Raw genomic sequence first — 21,991 nt, 5'->3', positions numbered from 1 at the left:
AGGCACTTGGCTACACTTTTGCTCTTGTCCCTTTCTCTTTTCAGATCATATTTACAACACACTTAAAGAAATAAAGGTCTCTGTTGTATACAAAGGATAAAATTAATTTTAACTAGTCAACATTATGTTAAGAAACACACCTCTCTGTACATAGGTACTGGAAATACTTTTTAAACAAGTTAAAAGAAGAAAACATATCAACTTTAAGGAGCAGCAACTACCAAAAGTATAAAGTGATTATGGCAATAATGATTTGTAGACGTAACATATGAACTCAGTACATTTAAGAGGAGATCATAACTAAAAATCAACTAAGCTAAATCTTTGCCTAAGAAAGCAGCATCTTGTTTAATTCTTTGGCTACTGGTGAACATATTTAAAAAGTATAAATAAAAACAAAATCAGATATGAGCATGCTAAAAGCAAACTGTGGACCACTTGTCACAACAAAGGTTAAAAGAACTTTCCCTGGGGCTTCCCTGGTGGTTCAAAGGTCAAGAATCCGCCTGTCAATATGGGAGATGTGGGTTCTATCCCTGATCTTGGAGGATCTCAATGCTGTGGAGCAACTAAGCCCGTGGACCACAATTACTGAGCCTGAGCTCAAGAGCCCAGAATCTGCAACAACTGAAATCCCTCTAGCGCCTGTGGTCTGCAACAAGAGAAGTCACTGCAATGAGAAGTCTACGTACCACGACGAGAGAGTAGCCCATACTGCAACAAAGGCGCGTGGGGCTGGTGCACTGGGATGACCCAGAGGGATGGTACGGGGAGGGAGGTTGAGGGGGGTTCAGGATGGGGAACATGTGTATACCCGTGGCAGATTCATGTTGATGTATGGCAAATCCAATACAATATTGTAAAGTAATTAGCCTCCAATTAAAATAAATAAATTTAAATTAAAAAAATAATTAAAAAACTTTCCCTGGAAGTTAAAGATGCTCATTCTCCTTCCACAAATTCTTTGATAATAATGCTTTTAGATAAGCTCAAAACTTAATATAGCAAATGGATAGATCCTCCTTTTTTGCTAGGAGCCACTGCCCAAAATAAGTCATAATGATGTGACTGTTGGGAAATCTGACTGTACCTGTATTTATTACAGCCCTTTCATCCAACGGTATGAGACAACCTAAAGACATACACAAACTGGAAGGTTTCACTGAAGCTCATAAAGGGGGAAGATGTCTATTCTTTAGAAACAGATGGGCTGAAGCCCAGACTGAGTGTGTTTAGAACATAAAGATGCCAAAGCAATGCAGAGGTGCTGCCTCATTGCAGACCACAGAGGTGGTCGCAGCCCAGAACACCCTTTCGACAAACTGGAAGGTTTCACTGAAGCTCATAAAGGGGGAAGATGTCTATTCTTTAGAAACAGATGGGCTGAAGCCCAGACTGAGTGTGTTTAGAACATAAAGACGCCAAAGCAATGCAGAGGCGCCGCCTCATTGCAGACCACAGAGGTGGTCGCAGCCCAGAACACCCTTTCGGGGGGTGGGGGGCACTAACATGGTCTGGAGCCTCACCACAGTCCATCTCTGGCTGCTGTTTCCTTTCCTGCAGTGAGATCCTCCACCCCCACACCTCTGAGGGAGAGGGGTGCCTCTCTGAGACTTCTCTTTCCTTTGAGACCACCTGGTAGAATTTCAACCTGCTTCTGTCTGTATTAAAATACTGTAGGATAAAGGAAAAGCACAATCTGAGATTTCAGAGAATGGATGCCCCAACCAGGGGGACTGGAGCCCAAGTCTTTAGGAGACACAGCTCCTAACAGAGATGCTAATCTGGCCTCAGATGAAAGTAGAACATGCGTCAGCCTCATGGTCTTTATTCTCGCTCCAGGGTCTACAGAGTGAGCTCAGCATGGCAAAGGGCCAGCGCTTTTCTACGGAATTCAGTGCAGCCACATGAGCTACGGTGGGCTTCTTTATTAGTGGTAAAGAACCTGCTTGCCAATGCAGGAGACACAGGTTCGATTCCTGGGTTGGGAAGATTCCCTGGAGGAGGAAATGACAACCCACTCCAATATTCTTGCCTGGAGAATCCCACAGACAGAGGAGCCTGGAGGGTTACAGGCCATGGGGTTGCAAAGAATTGGACACGACTGCACACACACACACAAACTATAGAAGAGACCAGTGGGTACTCTTATGAAGCCTGTGCCTGAGGCAATCCGTGTGAGTAACTGAGCCATGAAAACCGAGGCATCTGTACCTATGTGTATAGGGGGGAAGCAGACTAGCAGGGATCCTACCGCAGCCATGTGTCGCAACACAATATTACCAGTTACCAAAACACTGAGATGACTTTGTACTTGTTAGAAAAATGCTTTTCCCCACATCCTCCCAGTGCTCCCCAGCTACCGGACCCCTGTACCCTCCCTCGTGCACCCTTCAGTCATGACCTCCCCCATTCAGTACCTAAAGGTGAGATGCCTAACACAAAGGGGGCCCTAGTCTCTGCTCTCTGGACAGTACCGTACAGATTGTTACATACTTAGAATTTCAGTCCTGCATAGTAGATAACGGACATTCACAGGTTACTTTGGTGCCTAACAGTGAATGCTTTATACATACTGCCTGCTGCCCGTCCCATGCCTGCTCAGTTGCTCGGTTGTGTCTGACTCTATGCAACCCTATGGACTGCAGCCTGCCAGGCTTCTCTGTTTGTGGGATTCTTTAGGCAACAGTACTAGAGTGAGTTGCCATGCCCTCTTTCAGGGGATCTTCCCGACCCAGGGATCAAACCCAGGTCTCCTGCATTGCAGGCGGATTCATTACCGCTGAACCTCCAGGGAAGCCCCAGCTGTTTCCTGTGCTGTGCTCAGTCGCTTCAGTCATATCTGACTCTTTGCAACCTATGGACTGTAGCCTGCCAGGCTCCCCTGTCCATGGGATTCTCCAGGCAAGAACACTGGAGTGGGTTGCCATGCCCACCTCTAGGGGATCTTCCCAACTCAGGAATCGAACCCATATCTCTGGCATCTCCTGCGTTGTAGGTAGTTTCTTTACCCACTGAGCCACCTGGGAAGCCCCAACCGTCTCCTAGGACTCGGTAAATATCTCATCATTTAGTCATGAAGCAAGTTTAAATGACTGGGAAGGCAGAACTTTGTAACTGCCTCAGGTTTCCTCTTCACTCGGCTCTTGTATAGAAAAAGCACACAGGGGGGTCTAATGAGAGGAGACAGTCAGGAGATGGGAGTCAGGGCATGGTGGGGACTGGGGCCAACTGAAGAGTTCCTGTGGAGAGGGGATGGCCTCTTCTCAGCTCTAGCCTATTGTTTCTGTGAGGATCTGGCCATGGTGGGTACCCTGTAAATGTATGAATAAAGGAATGAGTGAATGGGTGAACATGTAAGGTGAGATTTCTTTGTAAAATACTCAAGTAAGGAAAATAAGAACACCAAAATTTAAGCTTCCTTCAATGAGATGGACTATCATGCAGTAATAGAGAAACAACCAAATTTAAAGAGAATGCTTTTGTCTCTTCAAAGCATGTTCACCTACTACTATGGGATTATGTTTTCCTCAAAGTCATATGTTGGAGTCCTAAAACTCAGAGTGATGTTATCTGGAGATGGGTGCTTTGGGAGGTAATTAGGTTTAAATGAGGTCATAAAGGGGAGGCCCTCGTCATGGTATTAAAATTTGTGAAAAGCTCGCTCACTCTCTCTCTACATGAGGATGGACCTAAAAGGCAGTCACCTGTAAGTCAGGGAGAGTCCTCAGCAGAAACCACAACAGCTGGCACCTTGATCTTGAACTTACCAGCTCCAGAACTGCAAGAAAATTGTTTTCTGCTTTTTAAGCCACCCCAGTCTGTGATACGTTATTATGACAGCCTGAGCACACCAACACACCTATTATCTCTTTTGTGTGTGTGCTCGGTCATGTTCAACTCTTTGAGACCGCGTAGACTGTAGCCCGCCAGGCTCCTCTGTCCATGCGATTCTCCAGGCAAGAATACTGGAGTGGGTTGCCATTTCCTTCTCCATATTATCTCCTTTATCCTCACAATAATCCTAAGAGGTAAACAGATGTCCACTGGCATTCAAGCCAGACCCCTGATAACACTCATTTCCATGAGACCAAGCTGTTGGGACCTCAGTGAATGGCCAGGGGGCAGGGTGGGGAGGACAAACAGAGTTACAGGCTGGAAACCCCACTCATGCTGTTTCCAGGAGCTCACTGCACAGCACCAATTATTCCTGAGCAATTCCTTGATGAAGCACAACTGCAGAAAGCCCAGTTCAGACCGTTTTAGCACGGTGCATGGCAAGAAGAGAGAAGGGCATTTAGGGGACGGAATAAAATCTTCAACACTCAGGTCTATGCCTCCAACCGATGTGCACATCAATGGGGCAGAGCAAACATTAATAAATCTTAGGTAGCTTTGTAATAATACGAAATGTCAGCTTGATCACTTGCAATATGACATGGCAAGACAAAGGAAACAATTTAAAAATAAGTTGTTCAAAGATGGACTCTCTTTTACAGCATCCCCTGCATGTAATAATAGCTCACTTGGTCACTTGTCACGTATACAGCTCCTTCAATGCTATTTTTAGATGAAGAATCGCCCATGATACTATCTCTTTGTTATAATCCTGCCGACAACTAATAATCTCCCTAGATGTATCCTAATGATCAGTTTTGCTTCTTCTTATGTTAATTTTTAGCAAAGATTCTAGAAAGCAGGCAGATAAAGAATGAAAGCTGGCAAGGCAGTTTCTCTGCTGCCAGCTTCCTGGGTTGAAACAGAAAAAGAAAAGTCCCTGCTGTTTGATTTAATAAGAATCAGTGTCTAGCTCAAGCCTCTTTCGTCGGACCAGTCATACTCAATTGGCATAAAAGAAGAGTTTCCAAGTGTCTGCATTTCATTTCAGCAAGTACATGTAAATTCCCGTGTGAAAGTGAAGTGAAAGTCACTCAGTCACGTCTGACTCTTTGCAACTCCATGCAGTCCATGGAATTCTCCAGGCCAGAATACTGCAGTGAGTAGCCTTTCCCTTTTCTGGGGGATCTTCCCAACCTAGGTATCAAACCCAGGTCTCCCACATTGCAGGCAGATTCTTTACCAGCTGAACCACCAGGGAAGCCCAAGAATACTGGAGTGGGTAGCCTATCCCTTCTCCAGTGGATCTTCCTGACCCAGGAATCGAACTGGGGTCTCCTGCATTGCAGGCGGATTCTAACCAACTGAGCTCTCACCGTGTGCTTTTTCCTAAAGACACAAAATAGCACTGCTGTGCTGCTGCTGTTCTTGTCTGATCCTTATAACCTGAATCTTTTATGTAAACGTTTAATTCTACCTTTGTGTCACATGAATTCCTTGCTGCTGCTGCTGCTAAGTCGCTTCAGTTGTGTCTGACTCTGTGCGACCCCATAGATGGCAGCCCACCAGGCTCCCCTGTCCCTGGGATTCTCCAGGCAAGAACACTGGAGTGGGTTGCCATTTCCTTCTCCAATGCATGAAAGTGAAAAGTGAAAGTGAAGTCGCTCAGTCGTGTCCAACTCCTAGCAACCCCATGGACTGCAGCCCACCAGGCCCCTCCGTCCATGGGATTTTCCAGGCAAGAGTACTGGAGTGGGATGCCATTGCCTTCTCCGATGAATTCCTTAACTACCCATAATTGTGTACTTCGAAATGCATCTCACAATCTGTACAACCAACGATGCTGGTTTGCTCTTTGGGGTCTCCCCATCCTGCATTGCCTTTGAAAACTGGGTCTTACACTTGTCAGCACGCCCTTATCCATGGAGTTCATTCTCCAGTCATTAAGCACCTAATATGTGCCCTTACTTTGTCATCCCAGGAATTCATATTGAATACATAACCCTAGTTGTCAAATAAACTTTTTTTTTTTTTTTTTCAAATTTATTGGGATATAGCTGTTTTCTCTTCATTCATCCCTTCACTTTTCTGACCTCTACAGAGTAACAGGGCTTCCCTGGTGGCTCAGTGGTAAAGAATCCACTTGCTAATACAGGAGATGCAGGTTCCATCCCTGGGTCAGGAAGATCGCCTGAAGGAGGAAATGGCAACCCACTCCAGTATTCTTGCCCAAGCAATCCCATGGACAGAGGAGCCTGGAAAGCTACAGTCCATGAGGTTACAGAAGAGTCAGACACGAGTTAGTGACTAAAGAGCAACAACTGAGCAACAACTACTTTCCACATTGAAAAGCTTAGAAAATGACTTAAAAAAAAAAAATCAGTCAGGCCATAAGGAAGTTACCCTCCCTTAATTAAAAAAGAATCCTTAAGTCAAATTCTAACACTTTTCTGGTCATAAAATACCTTGGGAAATTCTTTTAAATGAATGTATATCTTTGTGTCTATAGCTGTTTTGTTATTTAGATTACATGCCACAGTCTGGGCTAGGAGGGGACAAAAGTTGATGGGAGAAGAAATCAAGTTTATTGCAATACGCCTCACAGCTCCAGCAGAGCTGGAGGCAGTCTCCTTTCTGTGACGTGCCGACAATGCCTCGCCAGCTGCCCTGTGGTCGCTCGGCAGTGTGGTCAGCCAGGAACAGAGCTGCCTGTCCACTGTGTCCACTCCCCTCCAGCAGCCCACATGCCCATCACTCCTCCCAGGGAGGTCTGCAGCCTGGGAGAACCTCATGCAGAACCAGACGCTGAACGGCTAAAGCTGTTACTGCAATCTCACCTGTTATCTTTATAGAACCTTAATGAGAAGAGAAGATGCGGGAAAAGTCAGCTGAGGATTTTAAACACGGGCACAAATGAGGTTAGTTGGTATGAACCCCACTTCACATTCTGCTTCCCCCTCCAACCCCCAAATCCGGAGCGATTTGGGTCTATGTCAATTTCAGGTCATTGTCAGATAATCCTCAAGAAGAGAATGCCAAGGACAAAGAAACCAAATCGGGAAAAAAAATAAAAGTAAAAATAAAAACCTCTGACAAAGCCAAGCCTCTAAATATAGCTTTTCCACTTTCCTCAATGCAGCTAATTCTAAGATATGTATTTCTGATTCTACTCATTCTGTTTTAAAAGAGACAGACCACACCAGGGTAAGCAATGCAGGGTGGTCAGATGCATAACCTAATGACAGTGTGGGGAAGCCACTACAGAAGACAGCAGGAGCACTGCCAGATGGCGTGGCGGGGACCAGGGACTGACTTCTACGCAGAGTCCACTGATGTTTTCCAAGTACGGATGGCTCTTATTGAAATGAAAATAGAAAATGCAGAACAAGAGCCCATACTAAAAAATCAGTTTAGTAACGACAGAATACTGCCCACGAAAGTAGAGGGTATTTGGCCTTGCTATTTTCAGAGAGAAAGGAGCCTTCCTCCTGCAATCTTTTTACCATTAGGATAAAAGCCTGTCAGTCTTCGCAAAGGAACACTGAACTGCTGTCTACATCTTGTGCATTTGTTTTCTAGTGCCCCAAATGATGTTTTTCTGAGTCATAGGATTTGTTTGCAACTATATACACTTGCCCAAAACACGGAGAATCGGCAGAGATCAGCAAGAAATGGCCAGCTAATGCAATTATTCCAAACTGATAAAAAGTACAATCATAAGGCACTCGCAGCTCCTCCCTACCCTCAGCCCCCTTTCTTATTAAGCAAACTAATTTTGAAATTATTAGACCACCACAGGAGAATGTGGAAACAAGGTCAACCTACCCAATTTCAGTGAGAGTATGTCTAGAGAGGACCAGCTGTAATAAATAAGCTCTACTAACGATTAGAAGCGGCATAACAAAGACACTGAGGAGGGTTTGGTTTCTCTCATGTCTCATCCCTGGGTTGGGAAGATCCCATGGAAAAGGGAATGGCTACCCACTCCCATATTCTAGCCTGGAGAATTATGGACAGAGGAGCCCGAGAGGCTACAGTCCATGGGGTTGCAAAGCATCAGACACAACTGAGTGGCTAAGACTTCTACACGTCACTATTTTTAGTTCTGTGGCCACTCCAAATTCCCCCTGAACTACCATGGCTACTTCACGGCAACCAAAGTGTCCTGTTACTTCTTCCCTCCACCTCACCTCCACCCACCAAGTCATGTGCACCTTCCCTGGCTGTCCAAGTTAACCCTGCTTTGGTCTTCCAACACCTCAGCCATACTCAGGATCACAGCACTTCTGTTTTCTTTCTGCAGACACTGTTACTTACTTAGTGGTGATTCAAACTTCATCGAGATCAACTATGGCAAGATGGGTCACTATCCCAAGAGAAATGGTACTGTCCAGGGCATGCTGTGTCATGTTCAACATGGCTGAATTCCCTCCTGGAAAAACTCTTGCTCTTCTGACCACCACAGAAGCAGATCCCAGCAATGAGTGAGCCAGAGGGAATAAGTGTCTGTGGGGGGGTGGGGGGGGATGGTAAGAAGGGGCAGGGAGTTGGGTAGGAAATTCCTCAAATAGGGTCAGGTGGCAGGGCATCAGAGGAGCAAAAGCAAGAAATTCCACTCTAGTTTGGGTCAAAGGGGAAAAAAGAATGATGGGCATACATTCAAAGGAAGAAGCCAACTAGTCTCATCACTGATCATCCCCTTTATTCTTCTCTCCTCTACACGGCAGGAGTTTTCAACTATTGCTGCATATTCAACTCACTTGGAAGCTTTGAAAAATGACTAGACTACACCCCAGACTAATAGTTAAATCAGTAGATTGTTCTTTTACATATGTCACATAACCCCAAAGTTTCAAAGGACTAGGAGTCTCCCCTTTCTCAGTAAGAATGGTAGGTCAAGCTAAGAACCCCCACCAGTTTCTGGTCGCCAGATGAAGTGCAGATAATAGTAGGAATTTGGGGGAATAGAGAGATATCTTCATATCTTTTGGTAGGATATTAAGAGCACTCTGACTTGAAAAAAAATCAAGAGCATATCTTCTAGAACACATACATTGGAGCATTTAAAAAGCAAGTAAAAATAAGGTTAAAGGCATTCTAGTGAAGCTTTTCATAAACGATCCCAAAGATAGCAGGAGACGAAAAGAAAGGATGTTCTTCTCAGTCAATGCTAGTATTAACTATTGTATCAGAAAACACAAAATTTGAAAATTCAAGTTAATTCCTGGAAGGTTTCTTCTGGAATTTGTGTCTTCACTCAACTTATTAGTTCCCACTGACCTGTTACTAAGAAAGGATGTTCTTCTCAGTCAATGTTAGTATTAACCATTGTGTCAGAAAACACAAAATTTGAAAATTCCAGTTAATTCCAGAAGGTTTCTTCTGGAATTTGTGTCTTCACTCAATTTACTAGTTCCCACTGACCTGTTACTCTGCAATGCTGTGAATGTTAAGCACATTCTCAAATTGTTATTGTCACAGGCGACCTACTGCTAGTTAATATAATAATAAACATGTTTTGATGATGATAAACATTTTGTACACTGACCAAAACAATATAGTGTGTCACTTCTTAAAGTTAAAAAAATTCAGTATATGATTTTATACACTATTTGGCAAAACTAATACAATTATGTAAAGTTTAAAAATAAAATAAAATTAAAAAAAAATACTTCAAATGGTGCTTTTTTTTTTTTTTAAATGTGCTTCTGTTTATCCCATAATCCTTTTAGTATTTTCTCGGTAATTCAGCAAAAACTCTTTAAACTGAATAAAATTAGGATTTTGAGCTTCTATGTTTACAGAAAGAGCATATCAGACTGACAAATTTGATAATCTTAAAAAGAAAGAAAAAACTGTTCTCATTTCAAAGGTTCAAGAAATAAAGGTTATTTACTATGCAGACCAGGACTTCTTGTTGTTTTTATGATAGCAAATTAGAAAAACATGGTCAGAGTTAGAGGTTACTCAATCAGGTTGAAGCTAGGACCTTTATTCCAGCAGTCCTTGTTCCTCAAATTATATCTGATAATGTTTTAAAGTCTAAACATATTTTAGTTCAAAACGATACTCAGCTCTTAGATATAAAATGGCACTAAGCTTTCAAATATCAACAGGTTTACCCAGTCTCTTCAACTGATGTATTTGTTTTCAGAGCAATAGTGGCAGATTTGTAATATCTGCATTGTAATATCTGAGGAGTTGAGACTTTGAGCTAGAATGCTTGTTTGCATCTTCCTGTGCGTAATCATAGGAGAGGGGCATTAATACAGGGGTTGGTATATGGGCCACTACCAAGGCCTATTATTTCAGCAGAGCCATGGCAACAAGGCAATTGTTACATACTTTCAGCCTGTTTTGCGTCCACTGGAGGAGTGGACCAATGTGTCAGCAGACACAAGCAGTAAAACATCCCAAACTAGCTGCGAACCACAAACAGTATCTATATTTCTCAATAATTCAAAAAAGCGGGTGATAAACCTTCCCCTAAACTGGCTACCAAAGTATTATTATCTGTGAAGTAAGATGGTGCCCATCCACTTAAAACTGGCGAAATTGCACTGAACTGCATTTCAGAGCGAGGAGGGAACTTGAAATGCTCTTGCTCTGCGGATGTCCACGTGGGTGGGCAAACATATGTTCCTGCTAAGCAGAGGAAGTGGTACACCCGGATTTCTTCCTAAGTGCGAGGCCTTTATAAACTCATGCTCATGGCGCTGTTTTAAATAGAAAGAAAATGACACACAGTCCCCAACCAGGCTTCCTAACTGTTTGGAGAGGGCGGCCACTTTCCCAAAACATTAGGTTACTGTGGGGGAATTTTCCAAAATTGTCAACAATTCCGTTTTTAAACTCAGTGCTTCTTCTCCACATGAAACAGATGCAAGGCAGCAGGAGCTATATTTGGCCTCACGGGAGATGTCAGTTATTTTTGCAGTGCTGACTCCTACCTGACAGTGGAAGACGTACTCTGGTGTGGTTTTCTTAAACTTCATGTTCCAAACCAAGGCTACGCCATCTGGTTCATGGGGAGCATCTTCGTTGTTGTTGTAGGAAGCGACCATCAGCTCAGGGTACTAAATGGAAGAAGTCACAAGATGCGTTATGCCAAGATGACAACACAGGGAAAGATTCTATTCCAACAGACGCAAGCTATGTTACACACTTGAAACCGTACTTGTTTTTTAAGCTGTGGCAGACTTAATACCGGGGCTTCCTGGTAGCTCAGCTGATAAAGAATCTGCCTGCAATGCAGGAGACTCTGGTTTGATTTCCGGGTCAGGAAGATCCCCTGAAGAAGGGATAGGTTACCCACTCCAGTATACTAGGGCTTCCCTGGTGGCTCAGATGATAAAGAATCTGCCTGCAATGTGGGAGACATGGGTTTGATCCCTGGGTTGGGAAGATCCCCTGGAGCAGGGCATGGCAAGCCACTCCCATATTCTTGACCTGGAGAATCCCATGGACAGAGGAGCCTGATCTATAGTTGATGGGATCATAAAGAGTTGGACACGACTGAGCGATTATAAGCACAGCACAGCACACACTTAGTACCAACTTCGTGTCTCAGCCCACTGCAATCTGGTTTCTACCCGCAACGTTCCACATGTGCCGGCCATAGTCACCAGTAACCGCCACACTACTCACACCGCTGAACCTCTGCGGTATCTGACCTTTGGGCGGCTTCCTCCTCTCTCCTATGCTGGCTTCCATCACACCTTTCTCTCCCACTCTTCTGAACCACTGTTTTTAGCCTCTACAGTTCCTTCTATTACCTATGGGGGGCTGGGGCTGTTTTCTGTCCTCTTGGTCTCCGTTTACACATTCTTCCCTGGTGATCTCATCAATAGCTTTAATTAGCATTCATATACTGACAATGTTCAAATATTTATCTCTGGGCTTGATCTCTCTCTAAGGTGTATATTTTACAGCTGCTGCAGATTTCTCAAGGCTGTACATAGACACATCAGATGCAAAGCACAGGAAAGTGAGCTTGTTGCCTTCTACAAAAACCTATGACTCTTCCAACGTTTCAACATCCATCCCATTAGGACTTTGTACTGACTGTCTGGGCCAGACACTCCACGTTCATTTTTACTCTTCCCTCTCTCTTCTCTACATGCTGTTTCAGTGCTTCCTCAATACCTTTCAAATGTATGCTTCTTTCTATCCTTAAGGTCAGAGCCTCCTAAATGAATTTCTTGTCTGGATGAAGACAGCAGCATTTTAAATGACTTTCTGCTTCTAGGCTTGCCAGGCCCCGCCCTCACCTACTCCACTCTCCATCCTTTGTCAGTATGACTTTACAAAACATGTATTTGGCTAAGTCACTTCTCTGCTTAGAATAGCTTAATGGCTCATCATTACTTTCAAGATAAAATCTAGGTCATTTAGGACCCTTCATGATCTGTTCTTGGAGGAGGAAATGGCAACCCACTCCAGTATACCTGCCTGGAAAAACCCCATGGACAGAGGAGCCTGGAGGGCTAGAGTCCATGGGGTTGCAAGGAGTTGGACATGACTGAGCAACTGAGCACACATTTTCTGTTAGCTTCTACTTTTCTGCCTAATCTCTTACAACCTACCCTCTTTCCTCCCAATCCCTACCTATGACCCAACCTTACTGGGCTAGTTCTGAGGTTCATAGGTACAGCCTTTGTACCATGAGTTGACACTCACTCTCATTGAAAAGCCTCTCCTGTGTTGGTTACATTATTCATTAAGACTCCATGTAGGCATCAAGTCCTCCAGACAATCCTACCTAATCATTCACCACCCCTCATTGCCTCTCATCAGCCCCCTTAGCATTACGTATGTCCTATTAAGGCACGTGTCAAATTGTATTATGGCTTTTCCTGGTCTGTGTCCATGACTAGATTGTAAGCTCTTTGAGTGTAGGGGCTTGGTTTTATTGACCTCCGAATCCAGGCCTATTAAGTCCTAGCATGATAAACTTGTGCCAAAATCTCCTGAATTACAAATACTCTTTTTTATGTTAGTGACCGTATGCTCAGCAGCAAGATCCTATCTTTAATCCTTTGTTGTCAGATAATGCCAACAATTAAAAGCTCAAGTAAAAGAAACTCAAGTAGTAAAATACCTAAGAGGACTCTATAGCAAGTAGAAATACCTACTCACCATACATGAACTCTACGTTCAGCGTTAGAAATAAATAGGTTGAATCTCACGGCAGGTATTTTTGAGTTAGAGTACATTTTATGAAAACGTCATTCCTACCCGGGATTTCCATAAGGCAGCCCCATTAAATATACTATCAGGATTATCAGGATTATAGCTGATCATACCACTCTCTGCTCACGGGTAATTTAGTTCTTTTCCTTCTTATTCGCTATACTGTATATATGTAACATAGGTTTGTCAGTAAAAATTTGAACATCAGCTTTTTCCTATCAAAAATAATTAAGCCTGAGTCTATGTGTTTTATTCATTCTTTGAACTCCCCCAGCTTAAGAAAGCTGCAGAGAGTTACATCTTACCAATTGGTGCAGAGGAAGTATAAGCCTGCAACGAGACACCGGGGAAGTGATCATTCTTTATTAGAAAACACTCCTCAGCGGATGAATCAAAGGCCTATTAAGAAAGGCCTTTGATTCAAAGCCCATTCAAAGAAACTAACATCCAGATAAACACAGAAGTCTCCAGACTGTCCATCTGAAGTTTAACTATGTCACATGTGAAAAGGCAACTCTATAAACATCAACACCGCTACCACAGTGGCCAATGAGCAGCCAGATGTGTCTGGAATAATATCCCACAGCTTCACATCTGGGTCTCATCGCTGGCTCCCACTTTAAAAAAAAAAAAATCTTAAATTATTGGGCTTAAAAACCCCTTTAGAAAACAGGGAGAGTTTTCTTCAAATACCAGTGAAATGCTCTTGGTGTAATTTTTATAACTGGGATCAAAAGGCATAAAGATACTGATTAACTCTTAAGTCATGAAAGTGTTTATGATTTCAAAGTCTCCTCTAGTATGTTTGTTTGAACATGACTAATCAATATTTTCTTATTTTCCAGCAAAAAGTAGTCATTCTCCGCATGCTTATTTAAATATTAAAATTATTATTTTAAGGAGAATATCAACTACTGGGAAGTTTGTGATTATTCACAGGGCTGAATTATCTAATAATTAACCTAGGGGAATTTTACTCGGAAATTGCCAGATCTGCTCTCAAGCTGTTTGTTCTTACAAAAAAATAAAATCTGACATTTACTAGTGAGGAAGGAACCAACATGCTTTAAGTGTTCATTATGCATCCAACAAGGGGCTGGGTGACACGTTCACTCATTTGATTCTTGCAGTTCTCTAAAGCAAGCAATGGGTTTTCCCATTTCTACAGACAAAGCAGCCCAGTACCTAAGAAAGTGGGTAAGGAATTTGTTCCAAGTTAAGTTGCTAATAAATGACAAAGTGAGAGCCTGCTTGAAGTCTGTTTGTTTCAAGACCACGTCTCTTACACTGTGGCATGCCTCGAGTAGCCCCCAAGCATATGTAAGGCACTCAAGTGTATTAGCCACTCAGTCATATCCAACTCTTTGCAACATCATGGACTGTAACCCACCAGGCTCCTCTGTCCATGGGATTCTCCAGGCAAGAATACTGGAGTGGGTTGCCATTTCCTCCTCCAGGGGATCTTCCCGATCCAGGGATTGAACCCGGGTCTCCTGCATTGCAGGCAGATTCTTCCACCAGGGAAGCCTATGTAAGGCACTGGTGATAAGTAAAATGTGGGACAAGACAGAAAGCACATTGGTAGATTTCAGGAGCTGGGGGTGGGGAGTGGGGAGGGGCAACAGGGACTTAGTGTTTAATGGAGACAGAATTTCAGTTTAGGAAGGTGAAAAATTCAGGAGGTGGATGATGGTGAGAGCTGTGCAACAATGTGAATGTACTTAGTGCCACTGAACTGTACAGTTAAATATGGTTAAAATAGTATGTTTCATATTACGTGACTTTTACCACAATAAGAAAACATTAAACAAAACGCAGAATAAGAACATCAACAGTAACATACATGCTCTGCTTTATAGGCGCTCACCATTTAGTAGAAGGAGGTGAGCCATGTGTATGAAAAACTGCAACACAAATAGAAAAGCAGAGCAAGCTAAGATGGAGATAGGAAAGGAGTTCTATCAAAGCACAGAGGATAAAACAGCCACTTCAGTTGGAATGTGGTTATGCCAGGGAGAGATACTGAAAAGGACTTCTGAGAAGAAATGAGATTGCCTGGGCCCTGTCAATGGGAAAGTGATTAGGAGAGCAGAAAGAGAAGAGTATAGACAAGGGCACAAACATCGATGCAGGAGATTTCTCTTGGATATTGGCCTGGTTCACAATAATTCTCCCAATCCTTGGAAACTACCTCAATACACAGGCGTCAAACTTCCCAGGGATCATTCATTCACCCCAGCTCAGGCAATCACATTCTCTACCTTGGTCACTGTAAATTTTGAACTGAGACACAGACTCCCTGGGTTGCAAATGAGTCAGGTAACGACAGCATCCAACTGGTGAAGCCTCTCAAGCTGCCCAGATTTATACTCCTGGGTCCCAGCTCTTTGTCTTTTCTGGGGATTCCCTGAGTACCCTAGTGACTAGAATAAATTTCCCTCTTTGCTGAAGGTAGCCAGGGGTAAATTTTTCTTAACTAATGCAATGGAGAACACATTCAGAAAACACTTAGGTTATAGCACCTGGCGGGAGGCAAGTTAGGCGAAGAGATGAAAAAGATTAAAAGGCTGGAGATGCTTCAAGACATTCTCACAGAAGTCACTGAATACAGGCTAATGATTTTAGACTTTATGCTGGGAGTCATACTCTGCAATTGCTAATATTTCTAATTAGACCACTACTTTCACTACTATGCCACATTTATTGAGCACTTTTACTATACTCGAGACTTTATTAAAGTCTAAGTTTTTAAAGTACATTCACTCATTTAATACAATAAGCACGGGACTGAAGTTTGATGACTATTTTCGGAATGAGGAAACATTGCTCAAGGTGACATTGAGAGCAAGTAGGTAATCATTACAAATAGTAACCTGGAAAAAGTACATAATGATTCAACAGTGTCGAGAATTGAGGCAGGAAGACCAGATAGGAAGCTATTTCCTGATACAAGCAAGAAGAAGATGGCATGACATAAAGTGGGTATCGATTCCACATGTAAGTAGATTTGAATTGGTGACAGTGGGGGTCTTTTTGCTACCATAAATTTTACTGGGTTTGGCAATTAAATAAGCTATCAAAGATTACTTGAAGGGGGCGTGGTTGAAGGGGAAGTGGGGGAGGAACAGAGGGAAGTTAGTGCTAGCAGATGTAAGCTATTATGTATAGAATGAATAAACAACAATGTCCCACTGTATAGCACAGGGAGCTGTGTTCAGTACCCTGTGAGAAACCACAACGAAAAATAACAGAAAAAAGAACACACACATATATGTATAACTTTGCTGTACATCAGAAACTAACACAACACTGAAAATCAACTATACTTCAATAAAAAAGATGACTTGTGTTTGCATCCTGAATGACTCCAAGGTTAGAGGATGCAAGTCACATGTGAGAGGAATATACAGGGTGGGAGGAAGATCATAAATCTGGTTTTGTATACAACTGCCACATCTGTCATGTTAAATGTGGACAGTATTATTGACTCCCTCTGTTAAACAATAATTGATGAACAGCAAAGTTGACATAATTCCCCAAGTGCCCAAATGTCCTTCAGGAGCTAATGACTGGTGGCTATTTTGCAAATATTGCAAAGTTAAAGTGTTCTTGTTTAGAAGAAGACCAAGGAGGCCTTTGATCCAGGAGCTCAAAGCGAAGCTATGCAGGAATCTTATGCTTTCTTCCTCCCGCCCCGCACCCGCCTTCCATTCTGTTGCACCCATAAGTACACACGCCTCTGCTGGACTCGAAGACTATGCCTCTGTCCTTTTCCTCTTTCTGAATATCACTGGATTCCATATAGATTTACTCAGAAAGTCTCTTCATCCCATAAGTATGTAAACTTGGTCCTTTGAACTCCACTAAATTGTTATGATGTAGGAACTAGGGGTTCTTCGGTGTTGTGTTCATCAAATTCCTTTATTATCCTTTTTTAAAATTTATTTTTAATTGGAGGATAATGGCTTTACAATGTTGTGTTGGTTTTTGCCATACAACAACATAAATCAGTCGTATGTATACATTTAGCCTTTCCTTCTAGAGTCGCCCTTCCAACCCTGCCCTGCCCCTTTATCCTCGCAGAGCCTGGAGCTGAGCTCCCTGTCTTATATAGCAGCTTTCCGCTAGCTACCTATTGTATACATGGGAGTGTATATATGTCAATGCTACTCTGGAACTAAGGATTCTCATTCCTTTGTCTTATGCTGCATATAAAATACAGTCTTCAGAACTGCAAACCCCTTCCCCACACTGCAGATGACAGATTACACGAAAATGGGGGAAAATTGATGTAGAGTCTCTATGGTGGAACTTCGGCCCTTTCCAGTTTCACTTCCAGCAACAAGAACAATACACAAGATCCTGTGTGGAGACATATCTACCCGAGGGCAACAGGGAGATGCCCACCCCATGCTGAGGCCAGGGGGGACCAGCCCTACCGGCGAGGTCCCACCACCTCCTCCAGGAGCGTTACCAGCACACCCGGGGACTCAGTAAAAGCTGCCCTTGAGGAATGTGTCCCATAAGGTTCCTGTGTAATCTCCAGACTGTGAACAAGCGAAGAAGCCGCACTAAGTGTTTCCTCCACCTTGGATCTGATTTCTGCACACACGACCGAGTGTGCTCACAGACCACCCACGCACCAGCTGGCAGTAAGCAGCCGGGTACACCCCTGCCTGCAGCAGCCTCTGCACAACTGTGCCCTGCATGCTCTCTTGTTCGGATGTAAGCGGCGAGTCAAGAGGAGAGAACACTCGCCCACTTTGTGGCTGTTGACAGTCTGGTTGCGGGGGATTACATTCCTCTTCAGTGTTCTGTTCCCCAGCACGATTACATGGGGCTCTTCACATCATCCGCTTCACTGCTCTGCCCGGAACACTCTCTTCTCCCCTCCCTTTCTCTAATCCCAGTCTTCTAAGACACCCTGTCCAACCAGAGGCACAGACTCCGATCTCCACTGAACCCTGAAAGCACTTGCTATCAGCCCTATGTCATTTAGCACTTAGAACCTCTTCTCTGGCTTTTCAGCCCGCCAGGCTTATCTGTCCCTGGGATTCCTCAGGCAAGAATACTGGAGTGGGTTGCCATGCCCTCCTCCAGGGAATCTTCCTGACCCAGGGATCAAATCTGCATCTCTTATGTCTCCTGCATCGGCAGGCGGGTTCTTTACCACTAGCACCGCCCAGGAAGCTTGATGTTATGAGGGTGAAATAAAATAATGCCTTCAGAGTAGCTGACACAGTGCTTAGCATATAAGAAGCACAAATTAAAAGCTAGCCATGGGGACTTTCCTGGTGCTTCAGTGGTTGAATCTGCCTTCCGATACAGGAGATGTGGGTTCAATCCCTGGTTGGAGTACTAAGATCCCACGTGCCTGCGAGCAACTAAGCCCACATGTTGTAACTCAAGACACCTGTGTGCCTCAACTACCGAGCCTGCACCCATGCTCTGCAACAAGAGAAGCTGAGCATTGTAACTAGAGAAGCCCGGGCACCACAGTGAAGACCCAGTGAAGCCAAAATTGAAACAAAGAGAAAGAAGCTAGCCATGATTACTATTCCCAATAAAAGCACAGATTAAAAGAAAGTAGAAAATGTGCTGTGTATAAGTGCCCAGTGTTTATCATTCCTCATTGCTGTTATATCATTGTCATTACAGGATCACCCAGAACACAGGCTCGTGAGTTAGATCACGTGAGTTCATACCCTGCCCGCACCACAGTTCACTGTGTGCCTCGATGTGCATTATTTAACTTCTCTCCGCTGGATCAGTGACACACTGAGTTGGCCATTCAGCAAACTGGCTTTCGGTGACTCTGCCTGCTTTCCCTAGGGACGTTACACCAGGGAGTTCAGTGCTTCCATCAGGAATGCTACACTAGGGAGTTTAGTTTGCTTTTTTTTTTTTTTCCTCTTACAGGCAACAGGGAGTTCTAATCCAGGGAGTAAAGTGATCAGATCCGTATTTTAGAAAGATTATTTGGCTAGATGTCTAGACAGAAAACTACAGGTGGACAAGTTTGGGTGTAGAAAGCCCATGAGAAGATTGGCAATACTACAAGCGTAAGATAATGAATATAGGAGTAGAGAAATGGACGGTCTTGGTGACAGAGTAAGTCTGGGAGATAAAGGAGAGGAAGTTTTTAATGTTAATGATGAAAGGTTTTTTTAGGCCTTTGGGTATATTTTGATGGCTTTAACACAGAATTGTTGTTTTTGTTCAGTTGCTAAGTCATGTCCGACTCTTTGTGACCCCATGAAATGCGGCATGCCAGGCCTCCCTGTCCTACACCATCTCCTAAACTCATGTCCGTTGAGTTGGTAATGCTATCCAACCATCTTGTCCTCTGTCACCCCCTTCTCCTCCGCCTTCAATCTTTCCCAGCACCAGGGTCTTTTCCAGTGAGTCAGCTCTTTGCATCAGGTGGCCAAAGTATTAGAGCCTCCGCTTCAGCATCAGTCCTTCCTATGAATATTCAGCGTTTAGAGTAGGCAAAACGGAGAAAGCAATGGCACCCCACTCCAGTACTCTTGCTTGGAAAATCCCATGGACGGAGGAGCCTAGTGGGCTGCAGTCCATGGGGTCGCTAAGAACCGGACAAGACTGAGCAACTTCACTTTCACTTTTCACTTTCATACATTGGAGAAGGAAATGGCAACCTACTCTAGTGTTCTTGCCTGGAGAATCCCAGGGACGGGGGAGCCTGGTGGGCTGCCATCTATGGGGTCGCACAGAGTCGGACACGACTGAAGCGACTTAGGAGGAGCAGCAGCAGCAGAGTAGTCAAAAAAGGACTTCGGATGTGTGGAAATGAGTTAGTGATGCGTCTGCCATTCTATGGGACACCTGAATGGATCTGTCTCTTTGGGGTGTAAAGTGGAATTCAGGAGGGATCTTGGGTGGGGATAGAAAAAGGCTGCCCATGTGATGGTTGAGTCAGCGGCAGTGGAAGAGATCTCTTCCCACAAAGAGCGCATCCAGAAGAAGAGAGACTGAGAGCATGACCGGGAGGATCACAGGGTAGAAAAGGAAAAAATAAGTCTTAGGGGAGTTCAAGAACTAGAAGAGAGTCAAGTTGTAGAACTCAGTGGAAGGAGAATATTTTTAGAAGTTTGCAAAGCTGGGTGACAAAGAGAGGTCAGGGTAGATGAAGGCTTAAACATATCCACAGGATTTGACAAATAGGAAATCACTGGCGACCTTAGTGAGAGTGGTTTCATGGAAAGAAGGGCCTGGCTCCTGGGCTGGTACCTGGCACAGAATAAGTACTCAATGGATATGAAGAACACAGTGCAAATTTAAACTGAAACTTCAGCAAGATAAGAAAGAAAACCATAGCATACAAGAAAATTGTGGGTCAGTGAACACATCCAAAGTAGCGAGGCAATTGTCTCTTACTTATTGTAATACAAATGCCACGAGAACACAAGTCTACTTTGTCCCGACCCAACAACAATTCTTACCTGGAGAGACCAGTCCATACAAGTGACAACTCGATGCTTGGACCAATGCTCATCGTAGAACTGACGACTGAAAGAAAGGTTGGCTCCAGCCTGGACATCCCTAGGAGGGTTGAAAGATCAAAGACAAGTAAGATGCTTCAAAATGGGGTTCTATCTCTACTGCTCATATTGAAAGAACGAAATGGCAAGAGGATGGCACACAATACTCTGAAGCCAAAGCATCAATTCAGAGAGCAAACGCTGATCATAAGTGACCACTAAAGGTGGTCTCCCTCATGCAAAGCTCTCTCTTACCTGGCCCAGATGAGGTTTCCACATGTTGTTCCAAGCCTGGTGTGAAATGTCAAATGTTTCAGGTTCCCATCCTGACCAGTTCTAAAGCATTCTCCTTCCCCTAAAAAGCTCTGCCTTGAAGCAGAGTTTCAAGAACTCCCCCAGCACACTGGGAGATTCTTTGACATCAGTGCCAACTTATCTGGCCTTAGACCAGAAGTGATACGCCTGTTTCACTTTACCTATAATTGCTGTTCTACCGCAGCAATAGCAAGTGAAAAGTTCTACCGCGAGACGGGCCTGCTGGGGGGCGGGCGGGGTGAGGGATTCACCAAACACTGTAGATACTTAACACAGACGGGCCGCAGTCCATGGGGTTGCTAAGAGTCGGACACGACTGAGCGACTTCACTTTCACTTTTCACTTTCATGCACTGGAGAAGGAAATGGCAACCCACTCCAGTGTTCTTGCCTGGAGAATCCCAGGGACGGGGGAGCCTGGTGGGATGTCGTCTGTGGGATCGCAGAGTCGGACACCACTGAAGCGACTTAGCAGCAGCAGCAGCAGGGGAAGATTACACTTTGGCCAGTGTTTTTTTTTTTTGGCTGATATTGAACTGGCCACAGACCATCCTCTGAAGAACTCTGCACTAATCATACATTCGCTCCACAAGACTGCATGTTTAAGTTGGGTCATACTTGTTCTGTGTCAGCAGTTACTGGATCCACATAAAAAGCTATCTAGACTCCTCGGGCCTCAGTTCAGGAATTCCTCCCCACTCACCTTATTTTTCTGTTCTATTGCCTTGCACCCTGCACCACTTGTCCGATTGGGTGATTGATCTCAGGCCAAGTATTTGGGTTCCACAGAGCTAACTTATTACGACTTTTTCTCCCCTAGCTAACTCTTCCTCAGCTCCACCACTGCAAACTCAGACACCTAAGTATAGTGTCAGTCACTCAGTCGTGTCTGACTCTTTGCGACCCCACTGCTGTGGCCCGCCAGGCTCCTCTGTCGATGGGATTTCCCAGGCAAGAATCCTGGACTAGGTTGCCATTTCCTCCGCCAGGGGATCTTCCCCACCCAGGGATCACACCCGCGTCCTTTGCATCTCCTGCATTGGCAGGCAGGTTCTTCACCACTAGCGCCACCTGGGAAGCCCCAAGAGGTACATACACCGAAGATAATACTGTGCCAGGTACCCAGAGGGAAACAGGACTCAGAAT

The 21,991-nt window shown here is 44.2% G+C and overlaps 1 protein-coding gene across 6 annotated transcripts in view; it reads right to left on the bottom strand.

The window, feature by feature from the left end:
- DYNC1I1 (dynein cytoplasmic 1 intermediate chain 1) overlaps window positions 1–21,991 on the bottom strand; it is a 380,396-nt gene that overhangs the window by 123,740 nt on the left and 234,665 nt on the right. For all 6 annotated transcript variants that reach the window (XM_044946455.2, XM_044946458.2, XM_045166351.1 and 3 more), the window contains 2 exons: window positions 20,493–20,592; window positions 10,788–10,913 (listed from right to left, as the gene is read on the bottom strand). In XM_044946455.2, coding sequence (XP_044802390.2) covers window positions 10,788–10,913; window positions 20,493–20,592 — 226 coding nt within the window. The remainder of the gene's footprint in view (window positions 1–10,787; window positions 10,914–20,492; window positions 20,593–21,991) is intronic.

The sequence above is a fragment of the Bubalus bubalis genome, chromosome 8 (assembly GCF_019923935.1).
Source record: "Bubalus bubalis isolate 160015118507 breed Murrah chromosome 8, NDDB_SH_1, whole genome shotgun sequence".
Classification (NCBI taxonomy): domain Eukaryota; kingdom Metazoa; phylum Chordata; class Mammalia; order Artiodactyla; family Bovidae; genus Bubalus; species Bubalus bubalis.
Note: the sequence above shows the minus strand (reverse complement) of the source record. Positions and strands in the feature narration are given on the sequence as shown.